Source organism: Pangasianodon hypophthalmus, chromosome 29 (genome assembly GCF_027358585.1).
Source record: "Pangasianodon hypophthalmus isolate fPanHyp1 chromosome 29, fPanHyp1.pri, whole genome shotgun sequence".
NCBI lineage: Eukaryota > Metazoa > Chordata > Actinopteri > Siluriformes > Pangasiidae > Pangasianodon > Pangasianodon hypophthalmus.
The window spans coordinates 3,730,825-3,750,565 of NC_069738.1; the positions used below are offsets into that span (position 1 = coordinate 3,730,825).

General features: G+C 38.8%; 1 protein-coding gene and 1 non-coding gene across 4 annotated transcripts; both read right to left on the minus strand.

Moving 5' to 3' along the window:
* Positions 1–270: 270 nt before the first annotated feature.
* gga3b (golgi associated, gamma adaptin ear containing, ARF binding protein 3b) lies at positions 271–13,820 on the minus strand. Of its 3 annotated transcripts, XM_034301771.2 has the most exons (17): positions 13,672–13,820; positions 11,764–11,848; positions 11,534–11,609; positions 11,342–11,440; positions 9,768–9,891; positions 8,132–8,235; positions 7,731–7,811; positions 6,926–7,063; positions 6,697–6,778; positions 6,121–6,237; positions 5,596–5,841; positions 4,987–5,060; positions 4,200–4,366; positions 3,400–3,590; positions 2,349–2,518; positions 2,098–2,208; positions 271–1,955 (listed from the first exon to the last, which is right to left on the minus strand). In XM_034301771.2, exons 1-17 carry the CDS (start codon positions 13,709–13,711, stop codon positions 1,845–1,847), a joined length of 2,016 nt encoding a protein of 671 aa, XP_034157662.2. In that variant the 5' UTR covers positions 13,712–13,820; the 3' UTR covers positions 271–1,844. The 3 variants fall into 3 exon arrangements, with proteins under 3 accessions (XP_034157662.2, XP_034157661.2, XP_034157663.2); XM_034301770.2 differs by having other exon boundaries at positions 11,342–11,609; XM_034301772.2 differs by lacking the exons at positions 11,764–11,848; positions 13,672–13,820 and having other exon boundaries at positions 11,296–11,440.
* A 1,957-nt stretch (positions 13,821–15,777) lies between these two features.
* trnae-cuc (transfer RNA glutamic acid (anticodon CUC)) lies at positions 15,778–15,849 on the minus strand. The gene has a single exon. It is a non-coding gene; the product is annotated as a tRNA-Glu (tRNA).
* Positions 15,850–19,741: the final 3,892 nt, after the last annotated feature.

Here is a 19,741-nt window from a genome sequence, read left to right on the forward strand (position 1 = left end):
CTGTATATGACAGGTGTATGGGATATAATGCGTATAGAGTGTGGTATAGTGTTTTTTTCTCTAAGCATAAAAACTCTAGAGAATTTAGACAGGTGACGAAGACACACACCTGAAAGCAAGAAAAGCTACACACATACAGGTGTTGCTTAATAGAACCATCCGTTGCTAAATACTGTCCATTTATTTAAATGCTGCACAAAGACACACACACACACACACACACAATATTTTACAGCTTAATAGTGTTGAAGAAATAAATTCTTGCTTCACTTTGCTTTAAAAGAGACATTTTATTTCTGCATGCAGCTGGACAGATCACATGTTCGAACCATATACTGTACAAACTGTTGCATGGCACAAGCACATACAGGACACAAACACACACACACACACACACACACACACACACACAGGGGCAGTCTTGATTCTCAAGATTTTCAGATTCACATCTTCAGTCTCAGTGATCAGGACAATTACATTTTTATGGCTTGTGTTTTAAACCCATACACACTGTATACAGTCAGAACGCAGATCGTCTTTCTCTTTCTCTCACAACACACACACACACACACACACACACACACACACACACACATGGTCGCTCTGTATGTGTGTGTGAAGGCCCAAAATGTTATTATGTTATTACAGTTTTAGTGTCTATGTTATAACCTGTATGTCTTAGTAATAACATTAGTAATAACAAGTCCGGACCACAGTCCTAAGAGGAAAAAAACACATACAGAAATTAAACACACATGTATTGCACAATGACATCAATAAATAAAAACACGTACATTCAGTAAACATCACATATAAAATTAAACATGTTTACATTAAACTGAGTTCAACAAAACGTAAAAAATCGCCTCAGCACTTTGACTCGCTCGTGTCTGAGGCAGAGATCACGCTAGCAAGCGACAGGTTCCTGGTGAGTTGCCTCTTGTGGACACGTCATGACTGTTAATGCTATCACGTGTGGGCGTCTCATGACACTAATGTTATCACTTTCTAATAAAAGAAAGAAACTTTTTCCTCCATTTTTATCACCAAACACTGTGAGAACAGGAGAAACATCGGACAAAACGTCATCAGATTTGTATGAGGATTTGTTTCATTACAGCCTCATAACCACAATGAATTTAAGTTAAAACAGAAAAAAAATCCGTTTCTCTGTCGTGTCACTTGTTACTGTCGCTGGGATGAAGTCATAAACTCACACAGGAAATGAAATGTCACCTGTCGCTCTGTTGCTTGCTAGCGTGAGCTCAGGGTTCAGCTGAAAACACATCTGATACATCTGATGAGATCGATTTTTTCCTCACGTAACCAGAAAACTCAAAGATGGACGCTCCGCCCCAGACTGTCCCTGATTGAGTGACACTGTGGACGATGGAGCTTCATTATTACACATGTTCACATTAAAGTCAGAGGCAAGAGGTGGGTTTTGATAGATACCAAAATGTCCAGCGCACAAGGGTGTGTGTTTACAGTACATGTAGAGCACTACACAGTCTGTGTGGTGTAACACACACATGTATATGGATAAAGAGAGACAGAGAGTGCAGTAACCGTGATTTCCTTTTCACAGATGATTTGGAGTCCACGTGTGCAGTGTGGAATCTCAGTCTTAGCGATAACGCTGTAGCTCAAAGTGACTAGAAGCTAACTTGGACCCTTGATAACACTCATCATTTACAGCTTTAATAAAATACAAACAAAGCAATAAATAAACCGGGAGTTTTCTTACAGATGTCTGAGGCAGATCTTACAGTGATCTTAGAGTTAAGATCTCGGTCACCTGACCTTACCATCAGAGTGTGTGTGTGTGTGTGTGTGTGTTAGCTCTACAGGTTTCCCCATCTCTCTGGCGGAGGAAACTGATCCAGCTCACCCACTTCACAGTACTGTCTCTCACCGAGGAGGAACATCAGCTTATAGCGCAGACGCACCTTCTCCTGAAACACACACACACACACACACACAAGGACAAAATGCAACAATAAACACACTGTATATTGTTGCTTCAAATAGCAAGAAGAAAGCTATAAGGTATCTCGTGTATGTGTTAGTGTGTGTGTGTGTGTGTGCGTGTCTCACCTTAAGCGGGTTAGCGAGAAGCATGACCTGTGTGATGGAGGAAGGGGGCAGGACGGGGTTAAAGGGCGCCAGCTCGGCTCCTGATGGACTCTGAAGCTTCACCTTCATAGACTGTGAAAGAGAGCAAAAAATCTCACTAATCTCACTAGAAAACTGCAGTTACGTGTGTCCTCAGTGTGTATCCTGAGATAAACTGCGTATTGTGTGCGTCATGAGATCATCCGGTGTGTGTGTGTGTGTGTGTGAGACACCTTCGGCACTGCAGCCTGTAGCTCGATGTTCTTCACTGCGAGAGGAGCCGTGTTCAGCATGGACACCACCATGACGAGGACATCCGGTCTCCCAGGAGGACACTCAGTGCCAAAGTGCAGGAGGACACGCACTCCGTCTTTATCGTACGCAGTCACAGGAAGAGCCTTACCTACACACACACACACATCTCTATAACCCATCTCGTTTCACTGATTAAATTAAACTCTTCCCTTTCTCACAGAATTTAATCAAAGTTAAACTTCTCATAGAATGTAAAGTAACCCTGAACGTTTAACCTGAAAACACAATCCTGATTAAACTATAATTAACGCATTGTGTGTTATAGCTCCTATGAGCTATAGCTCCTATGAACATCTCCACACCTTTCCACTCATAAAAACCTCCAGGATCTTCTGCTGCATTCATGTCATATCAGAAAAAAAACAGAATTCCCACTTTCTGACTCAGAAGAAACATAATTTCTGATATTCCAGCTGGGGAAAATCATACTTCCCATCTTTCGGGGAAAAAAAAATGCAATTCCCACCTCAGACTGGGGAAAATTGCAATTCCCTCATTCTGATTGGGAAAAACCTTACTTATTATCTTCGGACTGGGAGAAAACACAATTCTCTGAACTAAGAAAAAAAAATACAATTCCCACTTTCTGTCTGTCAAGAAACATAATATCCTACTTTCCGACTGGGGGAAAAAAAGCTATTAGCATCTTCAGACTGGGAGAAAAATCCCCACTTTCAGACTGTATTTCCAACAAAACTTCAATTCCTTCATTCAGACTGGAACAAAAACACAATTCCCACTTCACAATTCTCACCTTCTGACTGGGAAAGTGTTTGCACTCTTTATTTCCTTGGGTACATAAGGATAAAAGTTTCCACATTATCTTTTAATGATTTTCTGATTAGATGCTGCTTTACCTGGTTCATGACATCACTAACTGTCGCATATATAATCAGAATAAGCCAGTTAAGTGTGTGTGTGTATGTGTGTGTGAGATTAAGCAGAGTGTGTTATACTGATTATACTGACTGGTTTTGATGGAGTCCAGGGGAACATGCAGGTTGCTGAGGGATGCCTCAGAGCGCGCAGGGGTTCCCTGTAGAGAGCGCAGGGGCGAGCCGGGCATGGTGGAGCTGATAAACGGATTGGAGGAGGAGAGAGAGGAGGGCACGGCGAAACCCAAACCAACACCTGCGGCCATGACGGGCTGACCTGAGACACTACACACCAAAAAGCAATAATAAAACGGCACCAGTCAAAAACACACACACACACACACACACACACAGTGATGAGCTACATCCCAAACCACATACTACTGCACTAAACAGTACACTACTGTAGGTCAGGTCCTATTTAACAGTTTGATAATCAGCTAGCTACGGTATGTAAGCACTTAGCGGCCAAAGCGATGCTCTCGACTCACTAAAGTGTTAAACACTATGGACCAGAGGTGATGTACTAGTTTGAGACACTAAATACAGCAGTCTGTGGTTTGGGACGTAGCCACACTCACTGTGTCATTTCTTCAAGACAAGCTTTTATCACATGCTCTGTTTATCAGTACACCAACTTTTACACTTGAGATGAGAAAAGACACTTATAAAAATGTATATATTATTTTATTTTTATTTAAATAATTCACATGTTCAAATATTTCTATAAAAATCTATAAGAATAGATCTGGAAATTGCTTTTTTGTGCACCTCTTCTTAAACAATGTTCTTCTAAACAGGTTATTTATTACCCAGAATGCACTATTGTTTCAGAAATCTGTCTTTTTATCCAGAACAGCACTGTGATGAAGAAATGTAGGAGCAGTGTCTCACCTCTTCACATCTCCCAGGTTCAGCATGGTGAGATCCTGCAGCCCCTGAGTCACCATGTCAGGGTGTGCGGGGTGTGTGGGGTGTCCTGAGGTGTGTGTAGGAGGAAACATGGTGCCTGGTGCTGCTGCTCCACCAGAGAACAGGTCGAGTCCAGGAGGAGCCGGAGCCTGACAGAGAGAGATACCAGGTGATTATATATACACTGTATATACACAGTATGTACTGCATTAGATCACTGTATACAGGACATAATCAGTATAAACACCTGGTAGATAAACGATGCCATTTGCTTCACGATAAAGCTAAATAACGGCCCCATAGAACAATTTAACAATTATGTTGTTTTTTGTGATCACAACATTTTTGTCATTACATTTTGGCACTGACATGGCTTTTCACGTAATAGAAGAATTTAAGTTATTATTAAATTATACACAAAGTACTATTGAGTCATGGTCATTGTTTTCCATAAACCATTTTAGTTTCGATCCACGATCATCTTGGGCTTAAGTGTCTGGGTCAGTGGATAAACAAGTTGTCATCATCATCATCGTCGTTGTCGTGCCAGAGAAAGCAGTCAGATGCTTCTAGCCCATAAACCCACACCCTCTTACAGAGCCCAGGTCTCAGAAAGCAGTCAGATGCTTCTAGCCCATAAACCCACACCCTCTTACAGAGCCCAGGTCTCAGAAAGCAGTCAGATGCTTCTAGCCCATAAACCCACACCCTCTTACAGAGCCCAGGTCTCTAACTGCCTCAAACATGGGACATGAGGGAACAAGCGTACCTGTAAAGACGTCCACTGGTTGGACACGTCCTCCAGTTTTGGTCTGCTCTGTACCGGAGGAGGTTCATTCAACCCTGCATTCATAATAATAACAACAATAACAATAATACTATACAGCACTGAGAACATAGAACATTTCTTTGACCCAAATACAGTAAAGACAAGTTTCATACGCAGACAAAAAATCACATAAACAAAAATTGATATAATAATAATAATAATAAGAAGAAGAAGAAGAAGAAGCAACATTAAAATATTAACTCATTTTAAGTAATTAAGTATTTAAATAGTTGATTACAGCTTTTCAAAAACAGGATGTGTTTTGGGTGAACATGCAGAAGAATTTTTTTTTACATTTTATAAAATATAAAGCTGTAAGGTATTTTGATCCTTGACCTTGGTGCAGCAGGTTTTTACATACATAAAAAAAACATTTTAAACACAAAAATAAATTAAAAATTAACAACTACAATTACGTATAAGTGTATTAAAACATCAATGCAAAAATAAAGTTTTTACTTATTGATTGAACTTGATAATTAATTCACTGATCATTAACAAATATGAGAGAAAAAAAACACTAAATGAAAAGCATTGAGAAAAAGTAACCTAGGGACAGCAGCTCATCGTCGAGCAGAGAGTGGGCTGGTGATGGCTCTGAGGCTTTGTGAATCGGGCTGCTGGTCTGACTGGCAGATCCTCCAGCCAATCGGCGGGGAGGGGGCGGGATCACCGGAATGCTGCAGGCAGTCTGATTGGTCAAAGGTGCTCTGGAGACTTGAACGGGCGGAGCTGTCTGGGGAGCAGGGGGTTCATCCAGACCACCGAGATCAATGAGTGTGTCTGTCTCACAACCTGCGGAACACAAATGTTAAAAAAATCTCATAATAATTCTCGAGAATGATATTATAATACATGAAATGTCTTTAAAAAACACTGAGTGTTTTTATAAAAATTTCAGTTTGGGAAAAACTAAAAGGCGTTCAGAGGTGAAGGTTACAGTTTATATGCAGCTACAGTAATAAACAAAACAAAAAAGACACCTCACAATGCTCGGGAAACCAACCTGTGTGTGTGTGTGTGTATGTGTGTGTGTGTGTGTGTGTGTGTGTGTGTGTGTATCTGCGTGTTCACCTTTCCCGAGTGCTGGTTTCTGTTCCTCAGTGTCTCCTCCATCTGTCTCGCCCTTTACAACCTTCTTATACAGGCTTATAACTCTCTCCAGCTCATCACTGGCCTGAAGAATTTCACCTGCTCACACACACACACACACACACACACACAAAATCGAAAGTGGCTCCCTACTATATGTGATTTAAATAATGGCACTCTTTATGATCTCCTCATCACTGGCCTGAAGAATTTTACACACAAAATGATCTCTCTCTCTCTCTCTCTCTCTCTCTCTCTCTCTCACTCACATACACACACACACAGACCACTGTATGTGATTTAAAATAATGGCACCCTTTCACCCTTTATAATGCACCCTATATCTAACAGGAAGTCATTTCAGATTAACTAGTGGCCTTTAAAGTGGACTTGGTTATGAGGACCTCTCTGAAACAAACACTGCTTTCTATGACTTGCACCTCTGTGGCCCATTGTGAAACATTTACTTCCCTTATTCCTAAATTTCTGTAACTGTTATCCTGTTTTAATCTGCAGTGAAACGAAGCCGTGAATGGGTCCAGTCGCTTCTTTCGTTACCTAAACTAGTGTCGTGGTCCTCTGTCTCCGTGGCCAGTTTGAATGCCGTGCGTCTCAGTTTGTCGCAGCGCTCATACAGCTCCTGCACACACAGCGTGGGAACGTGAGAGAGAGAGAGAGAGAGAGAGAGAGAGAGTGAGATTCTGCATAAAATACAATCTGTTATGAAGTGTGTCAGTCAGAGAGACAGAGATTATGTTTTAGGTTCATTCTGGAGATCCAGGCTCACCTTGATGAGGTCACGGTCTGCGTCTGATGACCTGTCTCGGTCGTAATGACTCAGCATTTCACTCAATAGCTTGACATTATTGTTTACCTCCTCCAGCGTGTGCATGCGTTTGGTCATTTTCTGAACCCGAGCATCGTCCTGCACACAAAGCCAATCATGGGCCAGGGATGGTAACAGGGCACGCCCCCAATTTTATATCTGCACACTTGAGCACCTTTTTAGCACCTTTATTGCTTAGATTATCTTGATTAGATAATCAAGATTACACTTGATTATTATTCTGGATGGTGAGATGTAAAGATCAAGATTACTGAACAGATGATGTGTAAACGCATGTCTGTGTGAGTGTGTACCTGCTGATGTGTGTGCTTGTGTGTGTAACTAAGATAAGCAGCCCAGCTAAAAGAGTGATAATGATGTTTGCTGACACCAAATGCTTACATGTTAAGTCCAGTTTCCTTCAATTATTACTCCTGCACATTCCACTAACTTTGGGTACTAGTTCCCAATGCTATGTAAATGAGGGGGCGGAGCCAAGACAGGCCGCTATGTTATGAGTTTTATTTATCAGGCGACACACCAAGTGAGAACGCCGCTACGCCACAAACACAAAGTTATAAATCACACCCTGCGTTGCTTTGTTACCTTGTTGCCATGGTAGTTATCTAACCTCACCTTCTGCTTAACATTTCCGATTAATTTATATATGACATGATAAACATAATTATATAAAAATAGTAAAAGCATTACTTATGCTAATAAGTGGATGACTCTAGTGTCAGTGTGTGTTTTTACGTTTCCCCACCTCCTTCACCATGTTCTTGATCAGCCTGTTGGCCTCCTGCAGATCCTCAGGGTTCTTACTCCGGAGCAGCTCCGCCAACAACTACATACACACACACACACACACACACACACACACACACACACACAACAAACCTTTCATTTATTGACACAGAACAAAACAAAATCAATTATCAAGCTTCGGATTGTATTTTCTTAATATGACATACTTTTCAGAGAGGGTTCCCTGTGTGCTGTGGTATAAGAGGAATAAAACACTTCAAGAAAATAATTAACTGTATTTAATAATTAAGAGTAACTCTGCTTCCGATTATTTTCCTACAACAGCACCACATGGATTGTGCTGTGTCTCTTATTTGTTGTGCTACAGAGTGCAAGTCACCAGGTATGACATGACCTCACCTTGCCCATGTCCTCGTTGTCGAACACTGGGTTTTTGGGGCGAGAAGGTGGAGACGGGATCAGAGTTTTATCAGCCGTCAGCTCGGGGTCTGATGAGATGAGTCCTGCACCAAAAGTTAAGGAAGCAATAATAATTATTATTATTTATATTATTATATAACCTGAATCAAAATTCAAACTGCATGAAAGCAGTTATCTTGAGGGCATTTAAGGCAGAGTAAATAATAAAAACGTCTTAGTCTGTGGAGTTTATCTGTAACAGAGAAATACAATCCCCCATTTAGGTGGACGCCAATGTCTTAAATACAACTTTATATCATATTATATACAATCTCTTCTGAACATTCCTGCTCCATCTTATCCTGCTGATTATAAGTGTTATATTAGTCTATTTTATTAACTATACATGCTCATTGTTCATTTTTGTTTACGTCCACCTAACACATGGGTAACTCTGTAGATGTACAATTACTGGGTGTAGGCCATCTCTTGCTCTACCATACAGTCAGTAGAAAGGGACCACTATAGGAGCACCAGCACTGAGTAGATTTATTTTCATTCTCAGTACAGCAGTGACTCTGACATGATAGTGTGTGTGGTGTCACTGCTCTGATGATAAAGAGTCCAGCAAGAGAAAACCTGCTTCTAACAGCACGCAAAAACAGTTAACATGCACTGTACATGGAAAAAGATGAGTTTCTGTCTCTAACTGCATGCCTGCAAGGATGGAAATAATAAAATAAAATGCTTCAAATGAAAGTCTTCATACTTCATACACACAAACCATACATATGCTTACTGTCCCCTTTTTTCTTAAGGAACATCTGAATACCTGCTATTTCATGCAATTTGCCAGCAGACACCAGCATAATGCATAAAATCATGTAAATACAGGTCAAAAGCTTCAGTTAATGTTCATAACATCAGAATGGGGACAAATGTGATGTCAGTGACTTTAACCGTGGCATGGTTGTTGGTGCCAGATGGGCTGGATTGAGTATTTCAGAAACTGCTGATCTCCTGGGATTTTCACACACAACAGTCTCTAGTATTTACACAGAATGGTGTGAAGGACAAATAACATCCAGTGAGCAACAGTTCTGAGAGTAGGAATGCCTTGCTGATGAGAGATCAGAGGAGAATGGCCAGACTGGTTTGAGCTGAAAGGAAGGCTACAGTAACTCAAATAACAACTCTCTACAACCGTGTTAAGCAGAAAAGGATCTCACAACAGTACACAACAGAAGAAGACCACATCAGGATCCACTCCGATCAACCAAGAACAAGAATCTGAGATTACAGTGGGACCAGGCTCACCAAAACCTGGACAGCTGAAGACTGGAAAAACAGCAGCTGACATTTTTTATCAACCTTCAACTGTAATTCTTTACAGAAACCTTGAAAAAGGTTTGCACATGCTTAGCATCTCTCAACAGCTTCAGGACGAGTCTGACAAATTCCAGCAGAAAACTACTTACGTCAAAACATATTGAAATTTCAAATTTCAAAATTGACCGCCTCTGACTCTTTTCTGTTACACTTTCCAGTGGTGTGCTGCCTTAAAAATGAAGATGTGCTGAATCTCTTGTGAAGGTGAAGGTGTAAAGGGATGAAGCTAGGTGTCAGCTGTAGTCACCTTGTCTCCTCAGTGTTTGGTACGCTTCACTTATTTTGGCCTCGTTAGGGAACGCTACAGTCCAGCTGTACAGCATTTCAATAATCTTAGTCTTCACTCTCTCAGAGACGCCTTCTCCCATGTACTGAAATGCAGAGAGAGAGAGAGAGAGAGAGAGAGAGGGAGAGAGAGAGAGAGCTTTTATATCTACAGTTGATAAAAGCCGCATGTCTTAAATTGTACATTAGAGAATATAGAACATTCAGTACATTCACTGAAATGTGCAGGAAGCAGTTTGTCAAAAGCAGCTTATATTAAATATCATCTTAACTGGCAGATAGAGAGAGTGTTCAATGTGATGCTCGCTCAAGCTTTTCATTAATAGTATTGGAGACAAGCTCAATTGCTTCATCTCAAATTGCGCACTTCTCGTTGGCTTTAGCGGGAAATTCAATAAGATATAGTACACTGCTAATATCACAATGATGTGTAAAAAAAAAAAAAAGTTAACAAAGTGTGGAATATCTAAAATAAAAGAAAGAACCCCCTCAATTCAGAATTCCTACTCAGGAATTAGAAAAGGTCCGAGAACTCCGAGTTCAGCATGTGACATTAAATCAACATGGCCGCTCACAGAATCAGAAGTAATGCACTTCTTACCTTTAAATGGGTTATACTCTACATACAAGTATTTGCTTTAGGTCAATCAACATACAGACATATTTGCTTGATAAATCTATAACACTGACTCTACATTTCTCTGTTTTGAGGAGGAAAATATGCATCACTTTGGAGCTAGCTTGTTGCTTGCTGCTAACAAAAGACACACTTGGAGGTGTCTATGTTTTTCCCCCCACATTTTAGCTTGAAGAAACAGTCGAAAATGATGCTTTCAATGTCCCACAATTGAACGCAGCATGTCTGCCACAAGATAGCACTGCAGTTTAAATTTCGCTGAAAGGCAGGATCTCTGAGTGAGAGAATGAGTTGCATGGTAATGTGTCTTTTCCATTTAGTGTTTAATCTGAGGCATAACTGCACTACAAATGTCAAGCACTACATATATCATATACAGACAGTAGTACACAATTTGAGACACAGCTTTTACTGTCATCAACAGTAGCCATGTTGGTTCTGTCCTTAAGCCTTAACGGGCAGTGGTGGCTCAACGGTTAAGACTCTGGGTTACTGATTGGACGGTTCAAACCACAGCACCAAGCTGCCACTATTGGGCAAGTCCCTTAACCCTAATCCGGGGCGCTGTATCATGGCCGACTCTGCGCTCTGACCACAACTTCCTAACAAGCTTGGATATGCGAAGAAAAGAATTTCTCTGTGTTGTAATGTATATGTGACAAATAAAAGCTTCTTCTTCTTCTTCTAATCTACTACAAGTCACTCTTCCTCTTCTTTTCATAGTGCAAAACACACACATTACTCCTCCCTCGCTCAGCAGACACACACTGTCCGTCAATCAGCTTTTGTTTTGCTGCACTACATTTCCTTAAATTTCTCACAGTTACGTAGATGAAAGAAAACTCTAGAACACCTCAGGACAGTCTCAGGCTCGCTGTAGATGTAGTAAACGTCCTCACCTTGGGGGAGACCACTTTGATGAGCTCATTTAAAAACCTGTATTTGGCCACTTCGTTGTGAAACCGTCTCCCACAGTTCTTCATGCAGGCCTCCAACACCTGCAGGAGATAAAGAACACGTCCGACCAGAGCTCTGTGTAAGCGTGTGTGTGTGTGTGTGTGTGTGTGTGTGTATGCTGAGTGATCACTCACAGTTAATGCCTGGAGAGCCTCCCATTCCTGAGGTGAGTGGATTTTGTGAACAAGAAGCTGTACAGCGATCTGCGGACTGCACATGCACACACACACACACACACACAGGAAGAATAATAGCATTAAATGTAAGAAATAAGAGATATGATTATGAGTTTATTGTATGGTGCCGCACTAGATGCTGTTATACTTCCTGTTTCCTGTTTCCTGTGTGGATTACTGATACTCACCCTTCCAGTTCCTTGTTGATCTGGTCACAGAAGCCGATGATGTACTCCCAGTCCTCCTGCCTGTTAGTTGGGTGAGTGGCTTTGTCTGAAAAACATGAGATAACATTTACATTCAGATTAGAATCAAATTTACCATGATGTCACTCACTGCCACAACACATTCAAGTTCAGCTGTTCATTCATCCATTCATTCATTCATTTAGTCACTTGATTGATTTTCTGTTCATTCAGTCACTCATATACAATCAGACAGTCATTCCAGCAAACAGTCACTGACTCCTTAACTTGATTCATCCATCCATCTGTGTGTGTCAATTAACAATCACTCATTATTCAGTCAGGAATATTCCAGTAAAGCATTAACTCATTCTTTAATTCACCCATTCATCATTATTTCAGGAATTCAATGCCACTGATGTATTCAGTTAGCTGTTCATTCAATCATTTGATGATTCATTCATTCATCTATTGATTCATTCATTTATCTGTTGATTCATTCATCTTTTCATTCATTAACTTGTTGATTGATTCATTTGGTCTTCATACTTGTTCGTTCCTTCAGTCATTTGTTGATTGATTCATTTGGTCTTTCATTCATTCAGTCATTTGTTTATTCACTCATTCAATCAATCAGTCACTTTTTTATTCAGCCATTCTTTCATTTTTTCATTCAATCATTCATTCATTCATTCTTTAGTTCATTTAGTTTATTTATTCAATCATTTATTATCAGTAAATCATTGATTCAGTCATTTGCCCAATCGATTATCCAGTTATTCTTCAATGATTGAGTCTTCTATTCACTTGTTCAGTCATTCATTTGTTTGCTTATTTAACCATTCATTTATGCAATCCTTCATTCATTCTTTTCATTCACTCGATAATTGGTTGTTCAATTATTCATTCATTCAGTTACTCCTTCATTGTTAGTTCACTGATTTAGTCATTTGGTCATAATTCATTCATTTGTTTGTTAATTTATTTAGACATGAGCAGTAAAAGTTCTGAGGCACCACAGGAAGTGTATTATCATCATCATCATCATCATCATCATTACCAGTGTGCTAACAATTATGTTTGTAATCTGGCTCAGAGAGCTGAAAGGGATCCTTCACAATGTTTATGTGCATATACACACTGTTAGAGTCTGGACGCTGACACTGAGTCTCATCCTGCAGCGCAATAACACACCTTCTGTTATAACTAACAGTGTACACTGTGCATTGCTAATAATTTAATAGCATGTCACTTTTACTCTGCCACTGTACACCACTGTTTCTTTTACCTCATTTACTTTATTACATTACTGCATCAGCTCAACCACTCCAGCTCAAATATCTGTCTGTTCATATCTAATAGTGTTAGTACTGTCAATGTTGAAATCTGAGCCTCATCACGAGCATGTCAGTGCCCAGTGTACCCAGTGTAACTGTGCAGATGACAAATAAACCACTCTTTACTCTCTCTATCTCGACTCTTGTACAGTTACGAAGACGTGTATACTTACACGCCTGTGTCACATAACACACTGCACAATGGATGTTAATTGTTTATTATAAATATAGGATGTGTAGTGTGTATTATGATGTTCATGGTGTGTGAGATATATATCCATCCATCCATCCACTCAGATGTAATTAGATCATGATCATGGCCCATTATGTCTGATCTCTTTCTCACTTCTCTTCCAGATGTGTCTGGTATTTAAGACGATAAAATGAAGAACAGCAGCAGCAGCTCCTCTTCTCAGAAACACACCTAATGTTTATTAGTGCGGCTTTAATCTTTAATCTGAACCGGAATGCGCTTACGCAATCAAACCGCGACACAACACACACACAGGAAGAAACAGTACACATAAACCAATTAGTCCCTTAAATCAAATCCGGTGTGTGAAATAAAACTTACTAAGCCACGATTCGAGCGTCTCGCCTTCCTGGTACGCCATCTCGCCTCATAGTATCATCCACATTTCATTTTATCATCTACATCCACAGAGTAGAGACTGTCACTCCCCAAGCCAGCGTCCCCCCACGGCCCTGCACTGCGCATGCGCGACATCCTCACGCATGCGCGCTGACGTCCTGCTATTGGGTCATATAGCATCAGTTACTTTCACTATTTAACCACCAGCAGGATTCTGAGTGCACTTTTTAATTTACAGAATAACACCAATAGTTAATAGCAATTTATATTATAATATATTATAATATGATACATGAATATATTATGTATCTGCGTTGTACTTTTTTCACTAATCATTACTAATCATTAAACTATTCCTTTATTCTTCTCATTTAACCTGGGCACAGTTGCTTATCATCATTTGCATATGACCAACAGTTAATAATTTTCCTTGACTAAAAGAAAGATTGGTAACACTTTCTCTAAAACCCATGTCTATAATGTAACTATGAACATGTACTTAAAGTGTTATAGTGCATTTATAAGGCATTGTAAATATTCTTATAATTACTTTGTAAAAGAATGCATTTTTTATGCATTATGAATCCTTAACATATAGCATTATACACTAAATAGTGTTTGTAACACAGTATAACAAACTTAACCCAACTTTTCATAGTGCATTATGCTTAATCACAAGCACAGTGAACATTGGCGTAATTTGTTGTTGTTGCTGTTATAATCATAATAATAATAATGATAATAATAATAATAATAATAAACAACTTTATTTTATATAGCACCTTTAAAAAGGCCTCTCAAGGCCATGTTGTTGCTGTTGAACATGTGTCTTACTTCAAAGAATACAACTTATAAGGCTTATAATTAGGCTATAATATCATATGTCTGTCAATTACACACACTTATATAACATATATAATATATAATAAATATACTGTATACATTCACTTGTTAAAAGTTTCGATGTAATGTGTTATGAACACTCCTTATAAAGCATTCTGTTAACAATTCATAAACCATTGCAATAAAGTGTAATGCATTTTCTTGTGTAATTATAACAATATGTATAATGCCTTATGAGTACATGCACTATAAGATACTTGTATGTGTTTATAAGTCATTATACATATGGCCTTGATAGAAAGTGTTGCTACTTTTTATTTTAATTTTAAAATGGAGGAATTTTTCTATAAATCATTTTGAAACTGTATTACCCCATCACCATTGTGCCATGATATGATTTACATTTCCTTCAAATTATATTAAATAATGTAGTAAAGATTATTTGTGTTAATTACGAATATGTGCCTTTTCTTTATTATCTGTAACAGAAATGAAACAGTTTACTGTAATATTTATACTAATGTTTATTTTAAAATACATTTTTGCTCATCTAACATCTAATATATTTATGTATGTTCATGTTTTACTACAATAATTGTTTACTTCGTATAATTTTTAAAAAAGTCTATGTCTTTAATGAAATCTTTGGGAATGCAAACGAACTATTAAAGATCTTACTTTTCAGGTAATGTACCTTTGCAAAAAAAAAAAAAAAGTAAAAAATTAGAAAATATGTTGATATCATTGTGATATTAAAACAAGGAAACCTCAAATTTTATGAGCTGCCAGACAATTTTAATTGCATTAAGATTCATAATCTGCTCCTACTTAACATCCCGTAAACACACTCAGTACTGTTTGTCTTTACTCTTCTACACCTATTACCAATTCATACTTATATTTATATTTATATATATTTATAACCCTGCTATCTGCTGTCACCCAGAAGAGGACGGGTTCCTTTCTGAGTCTGGCTCTTCACGTCATCTCAGGGAGTTTTTCCTCTTTGAAGGATGTAAATCAACATCCGGATTTCTGTAAAGCTGCTTAGTCAAAGTGTTAAACAAATAAAAATGAGTTTATTTGAATCCATATAAAGACACAGGTGCAGCTGATGAAACTAGTAGAGCTGTCCCACATCCTAAAGCCTAAACTATCCACTGAATATAAGGTAGAGCTTGAGGGTTCTGGTTGCATGTTCATAATTTTCTGTTTGTGTCATGAGGAAACGAATAAAAGCACAAGTTCCCTGACCGGGAATCGAACCCGGGCCGCGGCGGTGAGAGCGCCGAATCCTAACCACTAGACCACCAGGGAGACATACGCAACAACACGTACCTGGCATTAAAACGTTTACTGATTTGACAGCTCTTTTTTTTTTTTTTTTTTTTTTTGTAATCCAAAGAGCAAATAGGTTTTCAAAAGGTGTCTGTTATAGAAGTGTAGTATATCTATATATCTGTCGGGCCTCCTGTTTCATTTTCAGTCTCTGCTCATAAGTAAGAGCGTCAAAAGCCTTTTCCAAAATTAGTAATGTCTGCCATGTCACACTAAAAAGCAGCTCAGCTGCTAACTAGCTAGGTAACTAAAGAAGTTAGTGGTAGCTAACTAGCTAGCTAGAGATCAGAGGAGAATGGTCAGACTGGCTACAGCTGATAGGAAGGCTAAGGTAACTCAAATAGTCACTCTTTACAACCGTGGTGAGCAGAAAAGCATCTCAGAGCACACAACACGTCGAACCTTCAGGTGTATGGGCTACAAAAGTCTCTAGAGTTTACAAAGAAAAACATCAAGTGAGCAGCAGCTCTGCAGGCAGAAATGCCTTGTTGATGAGAAAGGTCAGAGGAGACTGGTTTGAGCTGACAGGGAGGTTAAGGTAACGCAAATAGCCACTCTTTACAGCCGTGGGGAGCAGAAAAGCATCTCAAAATGCACAACACGACGTACGTTGAGGCAGATGGGCTACAACAGCAGAAGACCCCTTCAGGTTCCACTCCCAAATCCAGGAATCTGGGGCTTCTGTGGGCACAGGATCACCAGACAACTTTTCAGCTCCAGCCAGAAATGCTGCTATCTGGATTTTGATTCCTTGTCATATACAGTGCTGTTAACCGAGTCCAGATCTAAATACAGTGCTGTGCAAAAGTCTCAAGCACCCTATATATTTTTTTTTTTGTCTAAACTTTGTTATAGATGTTTATTTTATGACTTCTACATTATTGATTCAGTACAAAAACATTTTGGATTTCCAAACATTAGTTTTCCAGCACAAAATTAAATGTTACAGAAAAATGTTTGCATTCAAGTTTTAAGTTTCAAGTGGAGTTTATTGTCATTTCAGCCATATACAAGTACAAACAACGTTTCTCCAGGACCAAGGTGCTACATAAGATGACACAGAACAACACAGATCTACAAGGGACTAAATAATGTATGCCAGTAAAGAAAGCAGAAGATTACATAAGAGACACTTTTCAGATAAAAACATAATGAAGGCTGCTGGGTTTCGCTGCAGAAAGAAGAAGCGAATCCCCAGAAGAACTGTGGCTGCTTCTGCAAGATGCTCAGTAACACTTACAGCTCATTTCCTTATAAAACTGCACACACTGCACCTGAGACTACTGTTTTATTTTTAAAAGCAAAGGATCATCATCCCAAATGCTGCTCTTTATAGTATTTTTTAATGTAGAAACATTTAGTTTCATTATTTTTGAAGGCATCTTTACTCTACGGCATTTCTTTGCATGTGCCTAAGACTTTTGCACAGTACTGTATGTCATTATCTAAATTACTAAATAAGTAGCTGTTTTGGAACTGGATATGTTGGGATGTGGACCCAAGTCCTCTCAGATTTCCAGACTGATTTTAGAGTTAATAAAAACCTCTGAAGTTATAATAACTCCATATACTATAGTAGTAGTAGTAACTAGCAGTAACTCATATGTGCCAATAGGTGACAGTAGAGCCTAGTAAATGTTCTATATGTCTCAGGATATTTTTGCAAAGAGAACAAAAGAGCATGAAAATCAAATTATTCGAACTCGAATTATATCAAACAATTCTGTTCCCAGCATATCTTTTTACATTCTTTATTCTTTGGCAAATAGTAGACAAATTGCAACATATAATAGTAAAATATGCATGTTTAATGTAATTTAAGTCTACATGCCTATGTTCCTAACTTTTTTTCACATGCAGATCATGTGGTTTTGTCTGTGTGGCTGCACATTTTCAATTTGGGCACCACACTTGTTTCCACATGTTCATCAACTCATCTTGATCTTTAAATGTCTTTTAGTTGTGACTCTTTTTGGGCTGGAATGAAACCCTGGAGCACCATCACCTCCCTTGTGGAAAACACTGAAGACCTCTACACTAGAAGTTTGCACCAGAACAAAGATCCTGCAGAACCCAACAAAAAAGTCATGGGCAGAAGTAACTCATTTTCAGTAACTGCCCTTTGGTGGTCTAAAAGACTAATTTGTTTATAAGCTAATTTGGGAAATTGAGCAAGCTACATTATATGGCCAAAATTATGTGCACAGAATGTCTCTGTATGCTGTAGCATTACAATTTTCCTTCACTGGAACTAAGAGGCCCAAACCTGTTCCAGCATGACAATGCCCCTGTGCACAAAGCAAGCTCCATGAAGACATGGTGTGTGAAGGTTGGAGTGGAAGAACTCGAGTGTCCTGCACAGAGCCCTGACCTCAACCCCACTGAACACCTTTGGAATGAACTGGAACAGTGCCTGATCTCACTAATGCTCTTGTAGCTGAATGAACACAAATCCCCACAGCCACGCTCCAACATCTAGTGGAAAGCTTCCCAGAAGAGTGGAGCTTATTATAACAGTAAAGCGGGAATAAATCTTACATACGCTTGATTCTTAATACTGTGTGTTGTTACCTGGATGATCGACTGTTTTTTGATAGTTATCTATGAGTTCCTTGTTTGTCCTGAGCAGGTAAACTGCCCACTGTTCTTCAGAAAAATCTTCCAGGCACTGCACATTCTTTGCTTTTCCAGCGTCTTCTGCATATTTGATAGAATTGGCAGGAGTAACTTATTCTTAGTAACTGCTTTATGGTGGTTTAAAAGACTAATTTGTTTATAAGATAATTTAATTTGGGAAATTGAGCAAGCTACACTATATGGCCGAAACAGCAAAGAGGGAATAAGTCTGGAATGAGATGTTTAACAAGCACATAAGCATGTGATGGTCATATAGTTTATCTTCAGTAGAAAATATTAAGGGCAGGTGCAAACAAAAATAGTAAATATGGCAGGAGGTAGGAGTGAGATTATATATATATATATATATATATATATATATATATATATATATATATATATATACATATAAATCTCTCTCATACACACACCACTACTCTACACTAATTAACCTGAACTGAGCCTGAAGGTTTAAAATATAACCACTGAAATAATACAAAATAGAACAATGCACAGTTTCTCAGGGAGCAAGAGTAGAGTCTCTCATTTACAAGCAACCTCAGGGGCCAAACGTGATTACTGAAACACAATCACAATATTCATTTTTATTGTTACGAAGGAATCATAAAAGGGATCATAAAACTCAGTATTGATTAGCAGAGATGTACAGACTAGGAATGACAATGTATAAACTAAACCAAAACTGCACGGTTAGCTTTTATCATGCCTATGTCAACTTGCTTTTATTTTATTATTTTTTTAAAGTTTGTTTATTTGTTTTTGCCATTCTAAAGGCCATTCTATGAGTGATATTACTGAGGCTCGACAGATTCAGTAAAGATCGGAGTAGACACCAGGAGCAGAACTTACCCAAAAAACATGAAACTAGAAAACGAGGCGGGTGAAGATGAGCGATAAGACACTTCATTTACTGAAAAACAATACGGTTTGATTTTTCAAGTTCAAATTGTGTATATTTTGCTAACTAATCCATCTGTATGTTACTGTACAATTATTTTAATTTGCTAGCAAGTGTATGCTAGCTGCTTATATCAGTCTGTTAGTCTGTTATGTCAGAACGGTAGCTGAGGGTCATACTTTCTAGTATTAAGCAATCAGTGTTTTCTCGTACATCCAGTTCCTGCATGACAGACACGTTTCCACTACAGGAATTTAATTCTGAAAGCCTGTTTTGTATCCAAGTTTTTTTTTTGTGTGTGTGTGTGTGTTTTTTTTTTAACTAGTAGGCACACGC